The sequence below is a fragment of the Lissotriton vulgaris genome, chromosome 3_1 (genome assembly GCF_964263255.1).
Source record: "Lissotriton vulgaris chromosome 3_1, aLisVul1.2, whole genome shotgun sequence".
NCBI lineage: Eukaryota > Metazoa > Chordata > Amphibia > Caudata > Salamandridae > Lissotriton > Lissotriton vulgaris.
The window spans coordinates 916,734,927-916,754,967 of NC_141689.1; the positions used below are offsets into that span (position 1 = coordinate 916,734,927).

The window sequence follows — 20,041 nt, forward strand, 5'->3', positions numbered from 1 at the left end:
GGGGAGACTACAGAGTTAAATCCATTGCTCTTCGCTATTGACTAGGCTTGATCTAAATCTGTTCAGCAGCAGCAAAACACCTGTCGTCCACTGATGTTACTTTCTTTTGATATATTGGCTGCCGTATCTGACTGGCGAATTAACATGAGCCTAATCAGCATACAGTATTGTACTGTAGCATTTATATAGGGCACCCTTTTAAGGGGCCAAAGTACATTATAAAAAGCGTTTTGGTGTCACTCTTCTCTTCACTTTGGTTGAACTGCCTGGCAGTGTGATGGAGGATGCGGTGTGAAAGGGCATCGGAAATATCGTTGTAATCAGCTGTTAGTTATAATTTTCTATGCAAGTTCAGTGCAATGTCTTCTTGTTTCTGTTATGCTTTCAGTTACTGACTGCAGCCATTGGGCCAACCACGCTGTAAAGTTTTGAGCCTGGGATGAGACCAGGCAGTTGAAACAAGACAGGGGAAAGAGGTAGACGAAAGAAGCAGAGGTTTACTTAGATAGAGCTGCCTACTAGTACAGAGGTAGTACAGTTGTGAGGTGTTAGGGGACTAAACTAAATTGGTAGCCATATAACACCTGTTCCCTCCAGATGGGCAGCGAATCCTATTTATAACATAACGTGTATTTGTAAAGCGCACCTTCACCCAGAAGGGTATCTTGGCACTGAATAACAGATGTTTATTGTTATCCAACTCAATGATACTAATTTTATGGATCTCAGAAGGATGATAGGCTGAGTGGACCCCCCGGGGTTTGAACCTGTGGCCATGAGATCAAACTTAGGCCCCCACAGTGGACACATTAGTCAACTAAGCTACCAGACCCATATTATACTTGTATGGTTTTAGGAGGAAAGTGTTAGCACTTCCTGAGGCTCTCCCACCACAGGATACCTAGCGCAAAAGCTTGAATTTATTTTGTGTCACTCTCCTTTGTGTCATTTGTCTGTGAATCATGCGATTATTCATGTTGTGTATTCTTACTTGATGTAGATATTGGGTTTTTGACCTTCCTTCCACCCTTTTGTAAAGCGCTCTGATAACCTTTTGTAAAGCGCTCTGATAACCTTTGGGTTCTTGTTAGCGCTATATAAAACTTTATAAATAAAAATTATACTCCCAAGTCAAAAATTGAGGTTGCAGCATAGCCCGGATTTCAGATCCCACTAAAACATACACAGACTCATGTCAATAACATCTATCTACCAGTATGCACCCTGTCATGTCTGGCAGGACGTCCCGACCCTGTGTTTCACTGCCTCATATCCCCCTGTACCCCACTCCCCGTGCTCACTGCCTTATATCCCTCTGTACCCCACACCTCACGCTCACTGCCACAAGATATCCCTCTGTACCCCACACCTCGCGCTTACTGCCACAAGATATCCCTCTGTACCCCACACCTCACGCTCACTGCCACAACATATCCCTCTGTACCCCACACCTTGCGCTCACTGCCACAAGATATCCCTCTGTACCCCACACCTCGCGCTCACTGCCACAAGATATCCCTCTGTACCCCACACCTCACGCTCACTGCCACAACATATCCCTCTGTACCCCACACCTTGCACTCACTGCCATAACATATCCCTCTGTTCCCCACACCTCACGCACTGCCACATATCCCTCTGTACCCCACTCCCGCGCTGACTGCCACATATCCCTCTGTACCCCACACCTTGCGCTCACTGCCATATATCCCTCTGTACCCCACACCTCGTGCTCACTGCCTTATATCCCTCTGTACCTCACACCTCGCACTCACTGCCACATATCCCTCTGTACCCCACACCTCGCGCTCACTGCCACATATCCCTCTGTGGGGAACAACCTTTACAACGAAGGTTTTACAACACGGTACTGTTACCACGCAACTTTTACAACGCAAGTCTTTACAACGGGGGGGGGGCGCTCCAGGATAGTAAATAGTTTAATTTACTATCCAACTCCTTCCCTACTATCCACGGGGACTGGAGCTGGAATAGTAAATTAAAATATTTTCTATCCAGCGCCCCCCAACGCAAGTCGTTGTAACGACTTGCGTTGTAAAAGTTGCATAGTAACGGCACGTGTTGTAAAAGTACGCGTTGTAACGTCATACATCCCCCTCTATAGCCCACACCTCGCTCTCACTGCCAAATATTCCTCTGTACACCAAACCTTGCGCTCAATGCCACATATCACTCTGTATCCCACTCCTCACACGCATTGCCTGATCGCTCACTTTACCCTGAAATTCATCTTCTACGTGTTCTCTCCCCTTCCATTCTTTCTACCTCTGTTCACCTCCTTACTTCTTTTAGTACCTTACTCTTTTCTCAATACCTCTACTTCTTTTCCTCTTCAGTAACAGCTCTCTGACACATCTCTGCACTTCCTTTATATCAACGCACCCCTCTACCTCACCTGTCTGCCTGAGTCTTTATTATTCCCTCTTCCTCAGCTGTCTCTACCTGTCTCTGACACACCTCTCCCTCTCTACCTGGCCCTCTCTTGTTCTGCGACTGCGTTATTCTCCCCTCTCCATCGTTAATTTACCTATCTCTGCACCTGAATCTTTTTCTTCCACACCTCACTTCTTTGTCTACCCCTCACCCCTCGCAACCCTTCTGTTTGCCTCACTACGGTCTTTATCCAACCCACCTTTCAGTGCCTATTCCCATTTCGCCTCCCTCCCTCTAAGCGCTCTGTTTCTGTTTCTCCCCTCACCACCATGCCTGCCTCTACCTCTACTTACCTTTCTAACCAGCCTAACTTTCTACCTTCCTGTTATTCCTGGTAGGGAACCTTTCATTTCACGCCTTCAGTTGTGTTTCCTACGCATTCAAATTGAGTAGGTCATTGCTGTGCTCCCAACCCGACATCGAGACCCAGTCCCCTAGCCTCTCAATATGCCCAGATATAACAACAAGCATTGGCATAGCCAATAGGTCTCCCCTTTGGGACTGCTGCATAACTAAATACTTGTAAGGTCCCAAAGGCGAGACCTGTTGGCTCTGCCAATGCTTGTTTTTCTCAGCTTGGCCTGAGTATTACCCGATCCTGATTGTCTGCCATTTTAGCCCCGCCCCTATTGATTAACATTAGCAACGCCTCTTCATTTGCCAGGTTTGCCCCCCCCTGGAAAAATTTCTGCGGACGCCCATGTCGATTTCCATTCCTTACGCAGTGTGCCGTTCTGAAATGCGGGCTGGTCATTGGTGCACGGTTTGTATTTGTCCCTCCTGTGTGTGCTTAGTTCCCTCCCATGGCGACTGACCTTCGTGCATGTACTCCTCCCCTCCTGTCTACTTTTTGCGCTATTTGTTCTTTTCCATTTCATGTGTTTGCATGATGGCATGGGAAGGCTCTCCTCACGCAAGGCTGCTCCCCTGCCTTTCCATTTCGATCAGGAGTCAAAACAGGCCTTTAAATCTTGTTACGTGCCTTCCCAGTGATCGTGTTATGTCATGTACACTTACAATATCAATCAACTTTACTTATAATTACGGTCTCCGTGGAGGTCCACATAAAACTGGGAAATCCAACAACACAATAATAAAGATTCAATTTTGATAATAAAATTAACACAGAAAATGTTCCTACCCCACAAGGTATCAGCGAGTCCTAAGCGGAATCCAACAATATAAAAAAATCTTCAGATTAAAACAGCAATATAACATATGGTACAAACTGATAAAAAATATCCTCATGCTCTTTGTGCAAAAATGTAGGAGGTAAATAACATAGGATAAAAAACAAGTATTAGCAGCTGCTCCTTACATCTAATGAGCCTTAATACATGTTTAGAAAACACTTAAAAAAGTAAAAAATTATATGACAGAACATTTCATTTGGTGGCTCATAAAGAGAATCAATTAGAGCTGAGGCTGAAAGAATAGATAGCTGTAGACATATTGGTCTCATTCATTTTCGCTTACACAATAATAATGCTTGGCAAATAAATAATACACGATTAACATCTTGCAGGCCAGTATTGCACAAATTACAAATCGGTGATGAACCATACCATTTAGACAATAAATAATTTAAAGGGAGCATAACCTGACTCAAGAATAGCCAAAAATGGTGCACTCCATGTGGCAGGTCCCAAGAAATATATGCCTGTACTTTATTTATCACGCAGGAATTAATGACCGGATGGATACCCCTCTTCAGAGTGCATCCCTTGTGAAACTTGTTTCCAAAGTGGCCTGTTTCATGGTGGCCCTTAAGTGGTATGGCGATAAGGTAAAGAGCAGGGACTGATCTAATTGCGTCAAATCAATTGCGGTCCTAAAATTTCTAAAAATGAATGACTGTTCTTTTCGAAGTAAAAATCTTAATGTACAAAAATCACCCTTTGCCAGACCTAGGACTCAACGCACTATCCCCGTGAGACCTGTGCTCAGGTACTTTTCAATCCAAATTCTAACCTGAGGGCGGCCGCGGAACATGCCAAATTTACTGAGGCTAAACTTCTTAAAATCAGGGGTGCAACAGGGTGTCAAAGTGACACCCTGTCCCCCTTGTAAATTCAGTAATTTTATTGACATTCATTCCTATGGGCTTCAAGGCCCATAGGAATCAATGGCAATTACCGAATCGGTAAATACCGATTCGGTAATTACCAAATCTTACCGATTCGGTATTGATTCGGTAAATATACCTACATCCCGATTGCCAGTTCTTAAATACTATTGGGCACATGCATCAACCTATTTAGGAAGTGCAAACGGTGCGAATCGGTAAATTCGGCCGTTTGCGCTTCCTAAATACGTTTTTGGAATGCATGAAACAATTTTTCAAAATTCGCTTTTTTTTGCATTTCCTGAAAATGCGAATGCATTTAAGGAATCTCATTTGTGCGATTCCTTAAATGCAATGCATAAATTTTTTTAAAAAATGCGAATTTTGAAATAGGAAGTGCAAATTACCACGAGGTTGACCCTCGTGTTAATTTGCGAAATTCTTTAAAAAAGCACAAAAATGCATTTTGGAAAGTGTCATGTTACAGACACACATGTCCTTAGGACATGTGTGTGTGAAACATGCACTTTAAAATACATTTCAGGGGTGCAGGGGGGGTCCTTTGGACCCCCCTCTGCACCCTTGCAATGCATCAACAAATTGCGAATTCCAAAAAATAGAAATGCAAAACGGCATTGATTCCTATGGGCCTCTAGGCCCATAGGAATCAATGTAATGCCATTCCTTAATTGTGATTCGCAATTAAGGAATCGCAAATTCCGATGCATAGGATTTTGCAATTCCTAAATTGCGATTCCTTAATTTTCCCAATTTAGGAAATGCAAATTCCTACAATGATGCATGTGCCCGTAAATCGGTATGATTCGGTATTTAAGAATCGGTAATCGGGGATTACCGACATCTGGCCCAAAATTTCCACAACAGCCCACAGCGCCTTGAGACCCGTAAGGGTGAGTAGTTTGTGCTTTACAAACACGGATTTATGGATAATTGTCCAAATAAACTTTTTTCTACTACAACTTATTAATTAGAGACTTGATAACTTGTAAAAAAAATGCTTTTAAAGTCATGATACCTATGGGTCTTGTCTGCGCTTTACAAAAACTGCTACATAAATACATAAATGGATTACTAAATAAATATCAATTAATTAGCACCTGAGTACTTTACAGGAACATAAAACAAATATATACTTTGGCAAATTTCTGACTGACTTAAAGCAATGTTTACTCATTGGGAAGTTGTGGTGGGCTTGCCTTCCTGGTAAAATCACCCCACTACTGTGCACTTAGGAGTTGACATCCTTGGAATTGGGAATTAACATGTGAGACTGATTTTTCTGATACTAAAACCACATGGAATGCACCATTCCAATATGTTTTAATTTATAGCCTTACCACCTCCTTGCATGAGCCTGTGGATGGGAGTAAGGGAGGAGATTGAGGGTGTAATGTAGGGAAGGGGAAGGTTTGTTCTGGGGGGAGAACATTCTATACTCCAACCTGTTAGGGAAAAACATGGAGTGATGCTATGCAAGTTTTCTGATCAGCATTACAGTGTGGAAAAATTGGGAAAAGCTCCCCCACACGGAGTAAAAAAACAGTGTGGAAAAACTTAACAACTCGTAGTCAGGTGGAGCTAAAGGAGCACATACACATGCGTTAATTTCACTTGCCTTACTTGCAATCAGAGTCTGGGACTCCTACACTTTTTTTTTTTGACGTTCAGAAACCACATTTTATTTTTGGCAGTTTTACATAACAAACCTAGCACAGTCCACTTGTATTTCTCAGCACAGTGAGATTTGCCAGGATACATAGGACACTCAGCAAGCGCCGAGATGTGAACGTGTCTTCCCCTGTTTCATAGGAGACAGCTGTAGTGTCTAGGCCACATCGCCCCACATGAATGCTCATTTTGGGGGGGGGGGGGCTCTATTGTTTTTTTTTTATTTCAGTAATTTTTTATTGAAAAAGAGATTTATATATACAGGGCACAGCGTACAGGGGGTACAGTTAGCAAAAGCCCCCGGGGGGAGGCCTGGCATAGCGACGTACAACAAGAACTCGTGGGCCGGTTTGGTTACATGCAGACTTTTTTGTAAACATGGCAGCCACTGTCTGTATCCTCCTCAGTGGTGAGAAAGGAAAGATAGAAAGGAGGAAGAAGAAGGTCTTGTGCAGGGTCTGTCACACACTTTGCATGGGTTCGGGTACATTGGTCAGGTCCCGGTCTGTTCCGCCTGCGGCACGGAAGGGTGTGTTTGGCCTCGTGTTTGCCATCCTAGGGTGGTTTGTGTGAGGACAGGTAGTTGTCTAGAGTGTGCCACATTTCTCTCTTTGTGTGCGTTCTGGGTGTATGGTTGGACGTTATAGTGTTGGCTTCTCGTAGGAAGGTGACCCAATTAAACCAGGCCTTGAACGTAGCTTTCCCTGTGTCTTTCCAGTTGGTCAGGTCTGTCTTGACCGCCGCAGTAAGTAGGAGGTCTATGAGGTCCCTCTCTTCTCTAGCCTGGATTGTTGGTGCCATGAAGGCCGTGGCCAGGCTGTGGAAGTCTAGTTGTAGGGGGATGTCTAGTGTGTTGTTTATGAAGTCGCTTATTCTGCTCCAGAATACTCTAACTCGGGGGCAGTGGAATATTAGGTGGGCTAGGTCTCCTTTCTGTTTATTGCAGTTCCAGCATATGTCGCTGTCTCTTATTCCTATTGACGCCAGGCATGAGGGGGTCCAGTATGCCTTGTGTATGAGCCAGAATTTGGTTTGTCCTAGGGTGGTAGTTACTTTTTTTCGTGTTGTTGATGTCCATAGGTTGGATCTCTCCCTCTCAGTTAGTCGTCTATCTAGGTGCGACTCCCAGTATTGCTTTATTGTTTAGTCTGGACGCTCCTGGGCTCAGTAGCTTGTAGAGTTGAGAAGTTTGGTGTCCCACTTTGTTTATGTTGGCGGCGTATTGTAGTATTGCCGGGGTCAGTTTGTTGAGTTCTGCCTTGGCGATTGCCACTTTGATCTTGAGGAAGTTATATATCTCGATGTTATCCAGTTTATGTTTGTCCTTCAGTGTGTCGAACGTGTACTGTGTTCCTAGGGTGGTCAGATGGTTTGTTGTAGATATACTGTGTTTGTGCCCTGTGTGCATGTTGAGTGTTTTCCCCAGGTATTTTATTTTTGGGTTGAACCAAATTGATTCCCACTCTGTATTCTTGATGCTAACGTCCATCTTCTTGTCGATCTTAAGGAGGGCATTCCTGGTGTTCTTGAGTATGGGATTGTTGGCGATCGCCGGGTGTTTGGGAGCCGTCAAGAGTGCTATGGGGTCAAGGCCTTTTAGGATTCTTCTCTCCAGTGCTAGCCGTGCTGGTGTGTATTCCTGGTTTGGGGTTAGCCAGTACAGTCCTTGTTTGGCTGTACAGGCCGTGTGGAAGCTTTTATGTTTGATAGGTTTAGTCCCCCCATGTTTTTGTTGAGTCTGAGTTTTTGTAAGCGGATTCTGGGCTTCTTGTCTCTCCATAGGAAATTATTTATTATCTTGTCCAGCTTTTTGTGGAAGTCCTCTGTGTTGCATAGTGGAAGCATGTCAAGCGTGTAGGTCACCATAGGCGTCAGCATCATCTTGACAAGCTGATGTAGAAGAATGATCACAGTAGATCACAATGTATTCCTATCACTATGGAGAGTCAAGAAGTATATTCCAAAACGCGTCCAACAATCCACGAGGAGGAGCGGCGGAGAACGGAGACCATATCACAGGTACCGTCGCGTATTAACGCGAATATCACCACCATCCAAGCTGGTCATCTTCCAGAGCACACTGACCCCCCCTCCGCCTTGGAGCCCCCGTAAGGGGTCCGGAATCAATATACTTCTTGACTCTCCATAGTGATATTCTCCAGCTAATCCGGGGGACTCGAACCACCATTCCACTTGGAATTGAGTGTGAAGTACTTTTCAAGAATACATTGTGATCTACTGTGATCATTCTCCTACATCAGCTTCCTAAGAGGAACCTCATCCAGAATCATCGCACGGACTTGATTGTCTAGTATATGCCCTGATGAAATTCCCTAGGCACGAATGGGAATGAAACGCGTTGGCTGTGCCGTTGTATGTGAAAATAAAGAATATATTTAAAATAAGAACAGAAGATCTACGCATTTCATGGACTCTCTTGTATCACTGACTTCATTGTGTGCGCCTCTCTACTCTTATATACTATTGCTCAGATATACATCCTCGGCAGCGGATGGTGAGAGTAGCCGCACCACCAAATATCTCTGAAACAGACAAAGTTGATGTGCGAAACCCTGGTCAGCTGCTGTGTGCTTTTGTTCATTGCATAGGCCGCTAGTTTCACTGTGTCGTCACCTACCGGTATGCCTGTAATGTGTTTGTTGGTCCTTATCATGGTTAGGAGTGGCTCTAGGGCTAGTAGGAAGAGGGCTGGGGAGAGCGGGCATCCCTGTCTTGTGCCCCTTTCTAGGTTGAGTGGTTCTGATGTTCCTCCATTTACCACAATCCAGGCTTTAGGTTCCCTATATAGTGCCATCACCATCCTCCTGTAGTTGTATCCTAGTCCAAACTTCTGCATGCACCTTTCTAGAAACGGCCAGGACACTCTGTTGAATGCCTTTTCCGCGTCTAAGGTGATCATGACAGCGGCGTTGTTGCTTTTAGAGGCGTGATTTATCAGGTGGCACAGGAGTCTGGTGTTATCATGCGACATCCTGTTTTTGAGGTAGCCTACTTGTGAGCAGTGTATGAGCTTTGGCAGGAAAGTATTAAGTCTGGTCGCTAAGATCTTCGTGTAGATCTTGCAGTCCACTTTTATTAGGGAGATTGGCCTGTAATTCTTGGGGTGTTGTGGGTCTTGTCCTTCTTTTGGAATCACTATGATGTTGGCTTCTGCTATAGTTGGTGTCATACTTCCTTTCTGGATGCAGCTTGTGAAGACCTCAACCATTGTGGGTTTGACTATGTGTAGGAATTGTTTGTAAAATCTCGCTGTGTAACCGTCCGGGCCTGGTGCTTTGTTCTCCTTGAGGTTTGTTACTGCCTTTTCTATCTCGTTTCCTGTGATTTCTAATTCTAATGTCTCTCTTTGTGTGTCTGTGAGTGTAGGCATTGATAGTTTGTCTAAGAGGGCTGCTCCACCGTCCTTGTTTAGGGTCTTGTCTTCCTTGTATAGCTGCTCATAGAACTCTTTGAAAACCCTGAGGATTTCTTTGTTCGCGGTTTGTGATTTGTCATGGGAGTCTGTCACAGCTGCTACTCCGTGTTGCCTTTGTTTACATTTTAGATAGGAGGCGAGCGCCTTCCCTGCTTTGTTTGCCGTACAGAGGTTGATGGCTTTATATTTGTTCAGCCATGGTTCTGCTCTCTCGCTAAGAATCTTGTTCAACTCATATTTTTTTTCCGTTAGTGTTGTGAGCGTATTTCTGTCCCTTAGGTTGGCTATGTGTCCTAACTCTAAGTCTTTTATCTCTTTTTCTAGTTGTGAGACTTTCTTGTTTCTCTCTCTGTTGGTCCGCCCAGTGATGGAGAGTATTTTCCCCCTGGCGATGGCTTTCAGGGCATCCCAAAGGGTGCCCCTGTCCGTTTCTGGTTTGTTGTTTAGACCTAGTTACTCCTTTATGGATTCTTCTATTTCGGCTGTGGTTTCTTTGTTCCTGAGGAGGTCGTCATTAAATCTCCATCTGCGCACGATCTTCTCGTTGTGTCTGCCTGAAAGCGTGAGGCTGATGTGTGAGTGGTCTGAGATTGATCTTGGTGCGATTTCTGTCTGATCTATGAGGTGGGTGTGCGTTTCCGAGATTACAATGTAGTCAATCCTGCTGTATGAGTTGTGGGGGTGCAAGTAGAAGGTGTAGTCCCTTCTGTCTGGGTTTTGGAGTCTCCATGGATCTTTTAGCTTGAGCCTAGAGCACATGTTCTTGAGAATATTCCCCCCCTTTGTGTCATGGCTAGATCTTTGTGGGTGTCTGTCCGTTGACTGGCCTAGTACTTGGTTTAGGTCTCCCGCCACTATTAGAAGGTCGTCCTGTGGGAGTGCGCTCAGTTTCTCCTCTACTTTTGCCCAGAAGTCTGTCACATGTGTTTGGCCCATAGATGTTGGCGATATGTAGTGTCTCCTCGCCACTGGTCAGGCTTGTTATAAGGACTCTCCCTTCCTCATCTGTGTATTAATCGTTTAGAACTAGTTTGGCCTTCTTGTTTATTAGTGTTATGACCCCTCTTTTTTTGTTGCATGCCGGAGAGCCTATTGCCTGCTCTATCCAGTTAGCTCTGAGGCGTCCTATGTGTTCGGCGGAGAGTTTGGTCTCTTGGAGGACACACACATCTGATTTTAGCTTGGCTAGGTACTCTAGGACTTTCCTTCGCTTTACTGGATGATTGAGGCCTTTAACGTTGAAAGAGACTACTTTTAGGTTGGCTGCGAGGTTGTTCTGCTGTTTATGTGTCATTCTGAGTGTTGTAGGTCTTCCCTGTTGTGTAGTGTATGCTATTGATATACCTTCTTGTCGGTGTGTTGCTTAGCTTCTTTGTTTGCCATAGTTCGCCTCCCACCTTTTGGCGGCCTAGACTGACCCTGTTGGTTGGCAGCAGTGTATGTGTTCCTTCTAGTTTTGAGCGGTAGTTGCATAGAGAAGACAGAAAGCAAAGAAAGGAAAGAATAGAAAAAGTAGTAGGCATAGAGACCCCATATGTCTATACCTGATGACCTCCCTCCATCCTGTGTCCCCCCTCCCTCCCCCCGTCTTTTGTTGAGTGGGTGTGCAGCAGCAAAGTTCCTTGCTCCAGAGTCCCCCTGAGGTTAAAGTGAAAAGTCCTTTCCCAGTTAATAGACCCCATGTGCCCGGTTCAGGCCGGTTAGTTAGCATAAAGGATATGTCTGTTCAGTACTGCATCCCAGTTCAAAAGGCTGCTTCCCGTTCTTTGCTCCCAGTCGCTTGGGTTTTCGAGGTAGGTTCTGTTTTCCATGAGGTAGACAGGTTGTGAGGTAGATTGCTGTCGAGGTAATTTCGTTCCTTAGAGTCTAGTTCTGCAGAAGACCGGTTGTGGTCCTAGTCTGACTTTTCTGCGTTGTCCGGTGAGGCACTTCTCTTTGTTGCTCCTATGTTCTTGGCCTCCATGTCTTCTGCTGGTGGACCTTGGATGTACCTTTTTAGCTCGTCCTGATCGTCGAAGATCAGTGTTTTCCATTTGTCTGAGATCTTGAAGCGCGCCGGGCCGGCGAAACTGAAGGTGATGTTCCTTTTGCGTAGTGAGTCTCTTAGCGATTGGAAGCCTTTTCTAGTCTCGACCGTCTGTCTCGAGAAGTCCTGTGTGAGGATTACTTTATTGCTTTCCCATTTCAAGTTTGGGTTCTTCCGGGCAAAGGCGAAAATTGCTTCCGTGTGGTTTGCTCTCAGAGGGCTTCAGATTATTGGTCGGGGACCTTTGCCTTGTGGTAGTTTCGTAGCTGGAACTCTAAAGGCTTTGTCTACTTCAAATTGTCTGTCAAATTTGAGGCCAGTTAGTTGTGGTAGAATCTCCTCCAGCATGGTTGTGCACGCGCCTGCTTTGTCTTCTGTGCCTTCAGGTATTCCTTGAATTCGGATGTTCCCTTTTCGGGCGCGATCATCTTGTTCCCCTAGCTGTCTAGTTTGGAGCGTTCTTGAGATCATGGAGTTTTCTGTTATGGTTTTGTTGTTTATTATGGTTATGTCCTCCATGTCACTGATGCGCTTCTCTGCCGCCTCAATTCTGGTGTTGGTGCTGTGTAGATCGGCTCTTATTGCCGTCAGTTCCAGCTGCATATTGTCAATCGTGACCTTTGTTTGCTTGGCCACTGTGTTGCCCTCATTGACCCTCTTTAGGATCGTGTCCAGAGTTGTTTCGCTCCTTTGTTTGAGTGGTGATTCGGGCGGCTCTTTCCTATGCTTTTTAGTGTCGTTGCCGGGATTCCCCTCCTGCCCCACCATCTCTCGGATGCCTCTTCTGGATTGGAGGTGGCTCAGTCTGCCTTCTTTCTGGTGCAATGGTAGTCCTTTCGTCGGTTCGCCTCTTGGTGCCTGGGTAGGGTGGTTATTCCTGTACCTGCTTGGTTCTCTTATGTTCCTCGTCCTCGTTTTGGCTTTAGCTCCTGCCAGCGCTGAGGATGTGTACGCTATGGACCCTTTTTTGTTATCTCCTCCTGCAGTCCTTGCCACTGTTCAGCTTGAGCTCTCTTGTGCTCTTTATGCGCTCATATTGGTGCTAGGCGGCTCTCTGGCTTGGGTTTGTGCGGCAGGACCGGTTACGCCACTAGGTTTAGTGGCGGCCTGTGCTCTTCCTATCCCTTTTCGCGCTAGACTTGTGGTCCCTCGTATGTGGCTGGCCTTGTGTGCCGCGGGATGTTGCTGATGCTGCTGTCGGCGCTCACCTCCTTCTTCTATCCCCGCCTGAAACTCCTGGCCGCCATCTTGCCTCGCCCCTTCTTCTCGCACCCCGGGTGAGCAAAACAGCTGATATTCTGTCCCTGGGTCACCGCCTGTCTTCTTCCTAAGGTCCTTCTGTTCTTTAGTTGTTCCGATGCTGGGTGTTTGTTTTAGTTCCTGGGTCGAACTTGTTTGGCTGGTATAAAATCTCCGCTAATGGCCTCAGGGCTCCGGAGCTGACGGACTCAGACAACCGTCCACATTGCCATCCAAGCCACGCCCCCCTGGGACTCCTACACTATTGCAAATATTACAAAGAGTCTGTGCTGTTCACGGCAGCAGGGTGGCTCAGTGAGTTGAACAATCAGTGCTGACGAATGCAGTCATCTGTGGCTCCCAAATTTGAATTTCAGAAAGGTAGACTCAGTCTTCCATCATTCTGGGGTCAGTATTTTGAGTATTATACATCGGGAAATAGCAGCATCTGTTATCTTAAAGTGCTTACACATCTTATGTGATCTTAAGCGCTATGTAAATGAAAAGATATCCGTTAGTAACAGAAAATGCTAGTTGCACAGCTGAATTTCAAGAAGCTTATATATTTTTCATTACAGACGGCAGTAGTGTTTTTCCTTGGATTGTGTTGTAGGTACCATCTGGATGCACAAATATAACGGGAGTGACTCTGCCCATCCAAACACGTCATCCGGGTGTGTCATGACTGCATAGAATCCTCATGGATTTCACTGCTCATGTACCCCTATTCGGCATTACAGTTCCATTAACGAAGGAGAGGTGTACATCTGGCTCGAAAACTTCAGCTGGTGAATTATCGTCACCATACCAAATATGGGGGCATATTACCAAGGGGGACGATAGGCAATTATCGCCGATTTAGCGGCCGTTTTCGGCCGCTAAGCTGCGATAATTCTATAGCCCTATTAGCAAGCTTTCGCTAACTGATGTTAGCGACAGCTTTCAGGCGATAGCCAGCGGTTTGGGGTCCACTTTGCATGTCAGCGATGTTTATCGCTGCTGCCATGCAAAGTGGGCGTACCTAACCAGTTAGCGACTGAAAGCAGTCGCTAATGTCGCTATCGCCTATTAGCAAGGCAGGCGTAGCATTGGAAATATTTGCTCTAAGCGTGAATATCTCCAAATACTAACACCTGCCCAGAACATTTCTTAGCCATGTTATCCAATGGGAGGTGGATAACATGGCTAAGAGCATTTTGTCGCTAATGCGTGAATATCGCTGTATTCTCAGCGATACTCACGCATTTCGCCGCTATCTCTGGATATTTTAGCACAATGGAGAAAAACGTTGCTAATAGCATGTTTTCTCCGCTAACATGTCCAGAGATAGGCAGCGATAAAAAAAATCATTGCTAAGCCTATTTAGCGATAAATATCGTTACTTGTTGGTAATATGCCCCATATTTAGTAACTTGTCCCACATGTCTGGTTCTGGTAGAAAGAGCAGAGGAATGGAGATGGGCGCACGTTTTCCTCAAGTGGCAAATGTTGTGCCAAGCAGATGTGTCAACAAATGCAAAAGCGTCCCAGTAGTAAAGAGGGGAGTAGAATAAATGAAAGGATTGGTAGCGTCTCGGTCATTTTGAATTAAATGAGGCGAGCTACCAACAAGCTAAGGAGCACATCTACCGAGGCTGACGCCATTACGCATGCGGTACATGGGCGCGTGCAGGGCAGCGTACACTGAAGGCAGCGCGACGCAGTGGGAAGCTGCTCTCTGCAAGTTCCAGGAGGGATTTGCATATCCCAGAGGAGAACAAAAGAAATAAAAGGTGTAATTCCTCTCGAAGGCATTTATTAGTTCGTATTTCGGTGTCCTGGATATTTTGAAGAATATTCAAGTACACTGAGAGCACAGAGACTATCACTGACTGTAAATATGATCCGATAAATATTCATTGTAATCACTGAATATCTGAATATCTATCTGGCTTGGGCCTGGATTAAGTTTCGACACGTCTGCTTTTAATTAACGAGTGCACCGAGGCACAGTGCACTTGGCAAAGTATGATTTCAACCTTTCACAATACTATATGGATTTTGAGATAAAAAAATATCGAACACTTTTCAGAATACACAGGTTCGGTGTTGAGCGCATTCATCAAAACGCATGTTGGGCTTGAACCCTCTGGAAATAAAAGTGAACATAAATCAAATTTTCTGTCACTAGTATTTATTGTCCTTAGAGAACCTCAATGTCGCTCTCCATTGGAAGAAAGATTAACATTGCACACACTAAGAAATGGGATGGATGTCGACAAAAATGAGAATGTGGTGTTATGTTCAGGATGTTTGTTTATAGTATTTCTACCTTTTTTATAATCATGCAACACTTTTGAAACCTCGGTGCCATATGTGCACTGTTCTCGGTTTTCTCAGTAATTAGCCCCATGGTGGCTTGGTCTCCTGTTCTGTCTGTGAAGTGAAGTTTGGAATATTAAATATATTGTGTCGTTATGTTTATTGGGTTCAACTTCATATATTATCATAATTTGCTGTATAATTTGTACAAGAGTGAACAGTATTGTACTCAGAGGCGTTTTAAGGCATGGGCTAAGTGGGCTCTGGCCCTGGGCCCCAGCCTTTTAGGGGGGTCCCCTGATAGACCTGGCCTAGTTTTCCACACAGGTCTGCCCTGATGCTACAATCAGTCTAACACTTAAAGAATGTTATTGTATTCACTCTCACAAACATTTTGACTCTTTGTCTGTTTTCAATTTTTATTACATTTTGTTGGTTAGGTTCCTTGTTGTCATAGGCCTTTGCTTTCCATTTGCAGATTTGTGGAAGACCAGGATTTAGGGAAAGGAAAGTCTGAGGGTGAGCTGGCCAGACGTAATGGTGCCATTACAAGCACTGGAGTCCCACATGGCTTTTTGGCGGGAGGGTCACCTTGCTTTGGCTACTGGCGAGAAAGCAGAGCTCGACACTTACTGTAGGCAGGCAATGGACGCATTTCTTTGCGCTGGTTCCCCTTTCGCATGTTAGGGAAGAAAGTTCCTCCTCCACAGGTCAAGGGAATAAAGGAGGGGTCAAGCTGCTCTTGTTTTTGACGGGTTGCTGGCACCTGCAATTGTTTGATAAAAAAAAAAAACTTCAGTTAATCTACCGTTAAAAATGATATGAGAGAATAAAATTGAGGACATATAATACAAATTAGAACATAATAACTGCAAAATCTTTAGTTATTATGATTTTAGATTTAGAACTGCTGATATTGTTCACCGTGCATAAATAACGAACACTTGTAAAACAAAAAAAGTCTCACTTGCTAAGTCCCTGAAACAGATTTACTAGCTTTGCCAAAGCTTGTTTTTTAAAGGGGGGGGGGGAGAATTGGATAATGTGAAACAGGAAATGGTGCCAATATGTCTGCATACATTTGCAGGCAAGGTGCGGATTTTGAAATACCTTTTTTTTTTACTTTATGAGAAAAAACGATTCCATGGATTCATGTGTCTGTGTGCATGCTGAGGCCTAGCGGGCCATCTTGGAAATCCTCAAAGAAACTCATTCCAAGGTGGCAACCCATACATGCCTTGGGTGGCCATATTGGAATTCTTTTATTCATAAATTGAAAGCCCTCCATGAAGGGCTTCTATGTGTGTGTGTGCATGCTTACACACCAGTGGCCATCTTGAAATGTGTTTTGTTATGCTTTATTGTTAATTTACTGTTGGAAGATGACTGACTGCTATTTTGTAACAGTTAATTAAGAAACAGAGTATGGACAAGGATACCGTGCAAAGAGACAGAAGCAGCAGCCGGTAGAAGTGTGTAGCTCTTCGATAAAAAGAGGTTTATACTCAAGTGCTCACTCAGTTTTGTTGTGCTCCACAGACATTCAAGTCCCACGGCATCTCCTGGGTATCTTCAATGATGTAGCCCTCTTAAGCCCATGGAATGTTAATGCCTGCCAAAAATCTTTGGGCAGAAAGGACATAATGTACAGCTTGCTGTCCATCCAACATGTGAAAAACAAAACTATATATATATATATATATATATATATATATATATATATATATATATATATATATATATATATATATATATATATATATACAGTCCAAGAGTTGCCCACAAACGATGAGGCCACACACAGCGTGCTTCAAACCTTTTATTCGGAGGATGTATTCAGCTTGAAACCGGCAAAATAGCACCAGACGCGTTTCGGGCATCAGCTGCCCTTGATCACTGGTAGATGGGAACAGCAGCCGCAGGACCCCTCGCACACATTTAAATATCCCCGCCCATGTGGGCGTGTGTGCATTGAATGCTGGTAGATGAAGTCCGGCTCGTCAACCCTTGTGGGTGCCGCCATGCCATCAAATGTAAGGTCTTCCCCAAGTGGGTGTGTCGATCTCAGGCGTGAAAAGTAGTTCCATTCTCCGACTGGGCACGCTGTTCCACAGTGTAACTTTGTCACCAACACTGTAGACCCGCATTGTAGGCAGTGGGGCCTCATCACGGCCGAGGCCAGCCGTAACACATACAGTCCAAGAGTTGCCCACAAACGATGAGGCCACACACAGCGTGCTTCAAACCTTTTATTCGGAGGATGTATTCAGCTTGAAACCGGCAAAATAGCACCAGACGCGTTTCGGGCATCAGCTGCCCTTGATCACTGGTAGATGGGAACAGCAGCCGCAGGACCCCTCGCACACATTTAAATATCCCCGCCCATGTGGGCGTGTGTGCATTGAATGCTGGTAGATGAAGTCCGGCTCGTCAACCCTTGTGGGTGCCGCCATGCCATCAAATGTAAGGTCTTCCCCAAGTGGGTGTGTCGATCTCAGGCGTGAAAAGTAGTTCCATTCTCCGACTGGGCACGCTGTTCCACAGTGTAACTTTGTCACCAACACTGTAGACCCGCATTGTAGGCAGTGGGGCCTCATCACGGCCGAGGCCAGCCGTAACACATACAGTCCAAGAGTTGCCCACAAACGATGAGGCCACACACAGCATGCTTCAAACCTTTTATTCGGAGGATGTATTCAGCTTGAAACCGGCAAAATAGCACCAGACGCGTTTCGGGCATCAGCTGCCCTTGATCACTGGTAGATGGGAACAGCAGCCGCAGGACCCCTCGCACACATTTAAATATCCCCGCCCATGTGGGCGTGTGTGCATTGAATGCTGGTAGATGAAGTCCGGCTCGTCAACCCTTGTGGGTGCCGCCATGCCATCAAATGTAAGGTCTTCCCCAAGTGGGTGTGTCGATCTCAGGCGTGAAAAGTAGTTCCATTCTCCGACTGGGCACGCTGTTCCACAGTGTAACTTTGTCACCAACACTGTAGACCCGCATTGTAGGCAGTGGGGCCTCATCACGGCCGAGGCCAGCCGTAACACATACAGTCCAAGAGTTGCCCACAAACGATGAGGCCACACACAGCGTGCTTCAAACCTTTTATTCGGAGGATGTATTCAGCTTGAAACCGGCAAAATAGCACCAGACGCGTTTCGGGCATCAGCTGCCCTTGATCACTGGTAGATGGGAACAGCAGCCGCAGGACCCCTCGCACACATTTAAATATCCCCGCCCATGTGGGCGTGTGTGCATTGAATGCTGGTAGATGAAGTCCGGCTCGTCAACCCTTGTGGGTGCCGCCATGCCATCAAATGTAAGGTCTTCCCCAAGTGGGTGTGTCGATCTCAGGCGTGAAAAGTAGTTCCATTCTCCGACTGGGCACGCTGTTCCACAGTGTAACTTTGTCACCAACACTGTAGACCCGCATTGTAGGCAGTGGGGCCTCATCACGGCCGAGGCCAGCCGTAACACATACAGTCCAAGAGTTGCCCACAAACGATGAGGCCACACACAGCGTGCTTCAAACCTTTTATTCGGAGGATGTATTCAGCTTGAAACCGGCAAAATAGCACCAGACGCGTTTCGGGCATCAGCTGCCCTTGATCACTGGTAGATGGGAACAGCAGCCGCAGGACCCCTCGCACACATTTAAATATCCCCGCCCATGTGGGCGTGTGTGCATTGAATGCTGGTAGATGAAGTCCGGCTCGTCAACCCTTGTGGGTGCCGCCATGCCATCAAATGTAAGGTCTTCCCCAAGTGGGTGTGTCGATCTCAGGCGTGAAAAGTAGTTCCATTCTCCGACTGGGCACGCTGTTCCACAGTGTAACTTTGTCACCAACACTGTAGACCCGCATTGTAGGCAGTGGGGCCTCATCACGGCCGAGGCCAGCCGTAACACATACAGTCCAAGAGTTGCCCACAAACGATGAGGCCACACACAGCGTGCTTCAAACCTTTTATTCGGAGGATGTATTCAGCTTGAAACCGGCAAAATAGCACCAGACGCGTTTCGGGCATCAGCTGCCCTTGATCACTGGTAGATGGGAACAGCAGCCGCAGGACCCCTCGCACACATTTAAATATCCCCGCCCATGTGGGCGTGTGTGCATTGAATGCTGGTAGATGAAGTCCGGCTCGTCAACCCTTGTGGGTGCCGCCATGCCATCAAATGTAAGGTCTTCCCCAAGTGGGTGTGTCGATCTCAGGCGTGAAAAGTAGTTCCATTCTCCGACTGGGCACGCTGTTCCACAGTGTAACTTTGTCACCAACACTGTAGACCCGCATTGTAGGCAGTGGGGCCTCATCACGGCCGAGGCCAGCCGTAACACATACAGTCCAAGAGTTGCCCACAAACGATGAGGCCACACACAGCGTGCTTCAAACCTTTTATTCGGAGGATGTATTCAGCTTGAAACCGGCAAAATAGCACCAGACGCGTTTCGGGCATCAGCTGCCCTTGATCACTGGTAGATGGGAACAGCAGCCGCAGGACCCCTCGCACACATTTAAATATCCCCGCCCATGTGGGCGTGTGTGCATTGAATGCTGGTAGATGAAGTCCGGCTCGTCAACCCTTGTGGGTGCCGCCATGCCATCAAATGTAAGGTCTTCCCCAAGTGGGTGTGTCGATCTCAGGCGTGAAAAGTAGTTCCATTCTCCGACTGGGCACGCTGTTCCACAGTGTAACTTTGTCACCAACACTGTAGACCCGCATTGTAGGCAGTGGGGCCTCATCACGGCCGAGGCCAGCCGTAACACATACAGTCCAAGAGTTGCCCACAAACGATGAGGCCACACACAGCGTGCTTCAAACCTTTT

At 46.0% G+C, this 20,041-nt stretch overlaps 1 protein-coding gene across 2 annotated transcripts in view; it reads right to left on the reverse strand.

Moving 5' to 3' along the window:
• The window catches only part of ABHD17B (abhydrolase domain containing 17B, depalmitoylase), a 406,748-nt gene that overhangs the window by 36,620 nt on the left and 350,087 nt on the right, over positions 1–20,041 (reverse strand). The window contains exon 5 of one of the 2 annotated variants that reach the window (XM_086961258.1): positions 15,844–15,976. In XM_086961258.1, coding sequence (XP_086817384.1) covers positions 15,844–15,976 — 133 coding nt within the window. Of the gene's footprint in view, positions 1–15,071; positions 15,977–20,041 lie in introns of those variants that run through there. The other variant, XM_086961257.1, reaches the window with a different exon arrangement.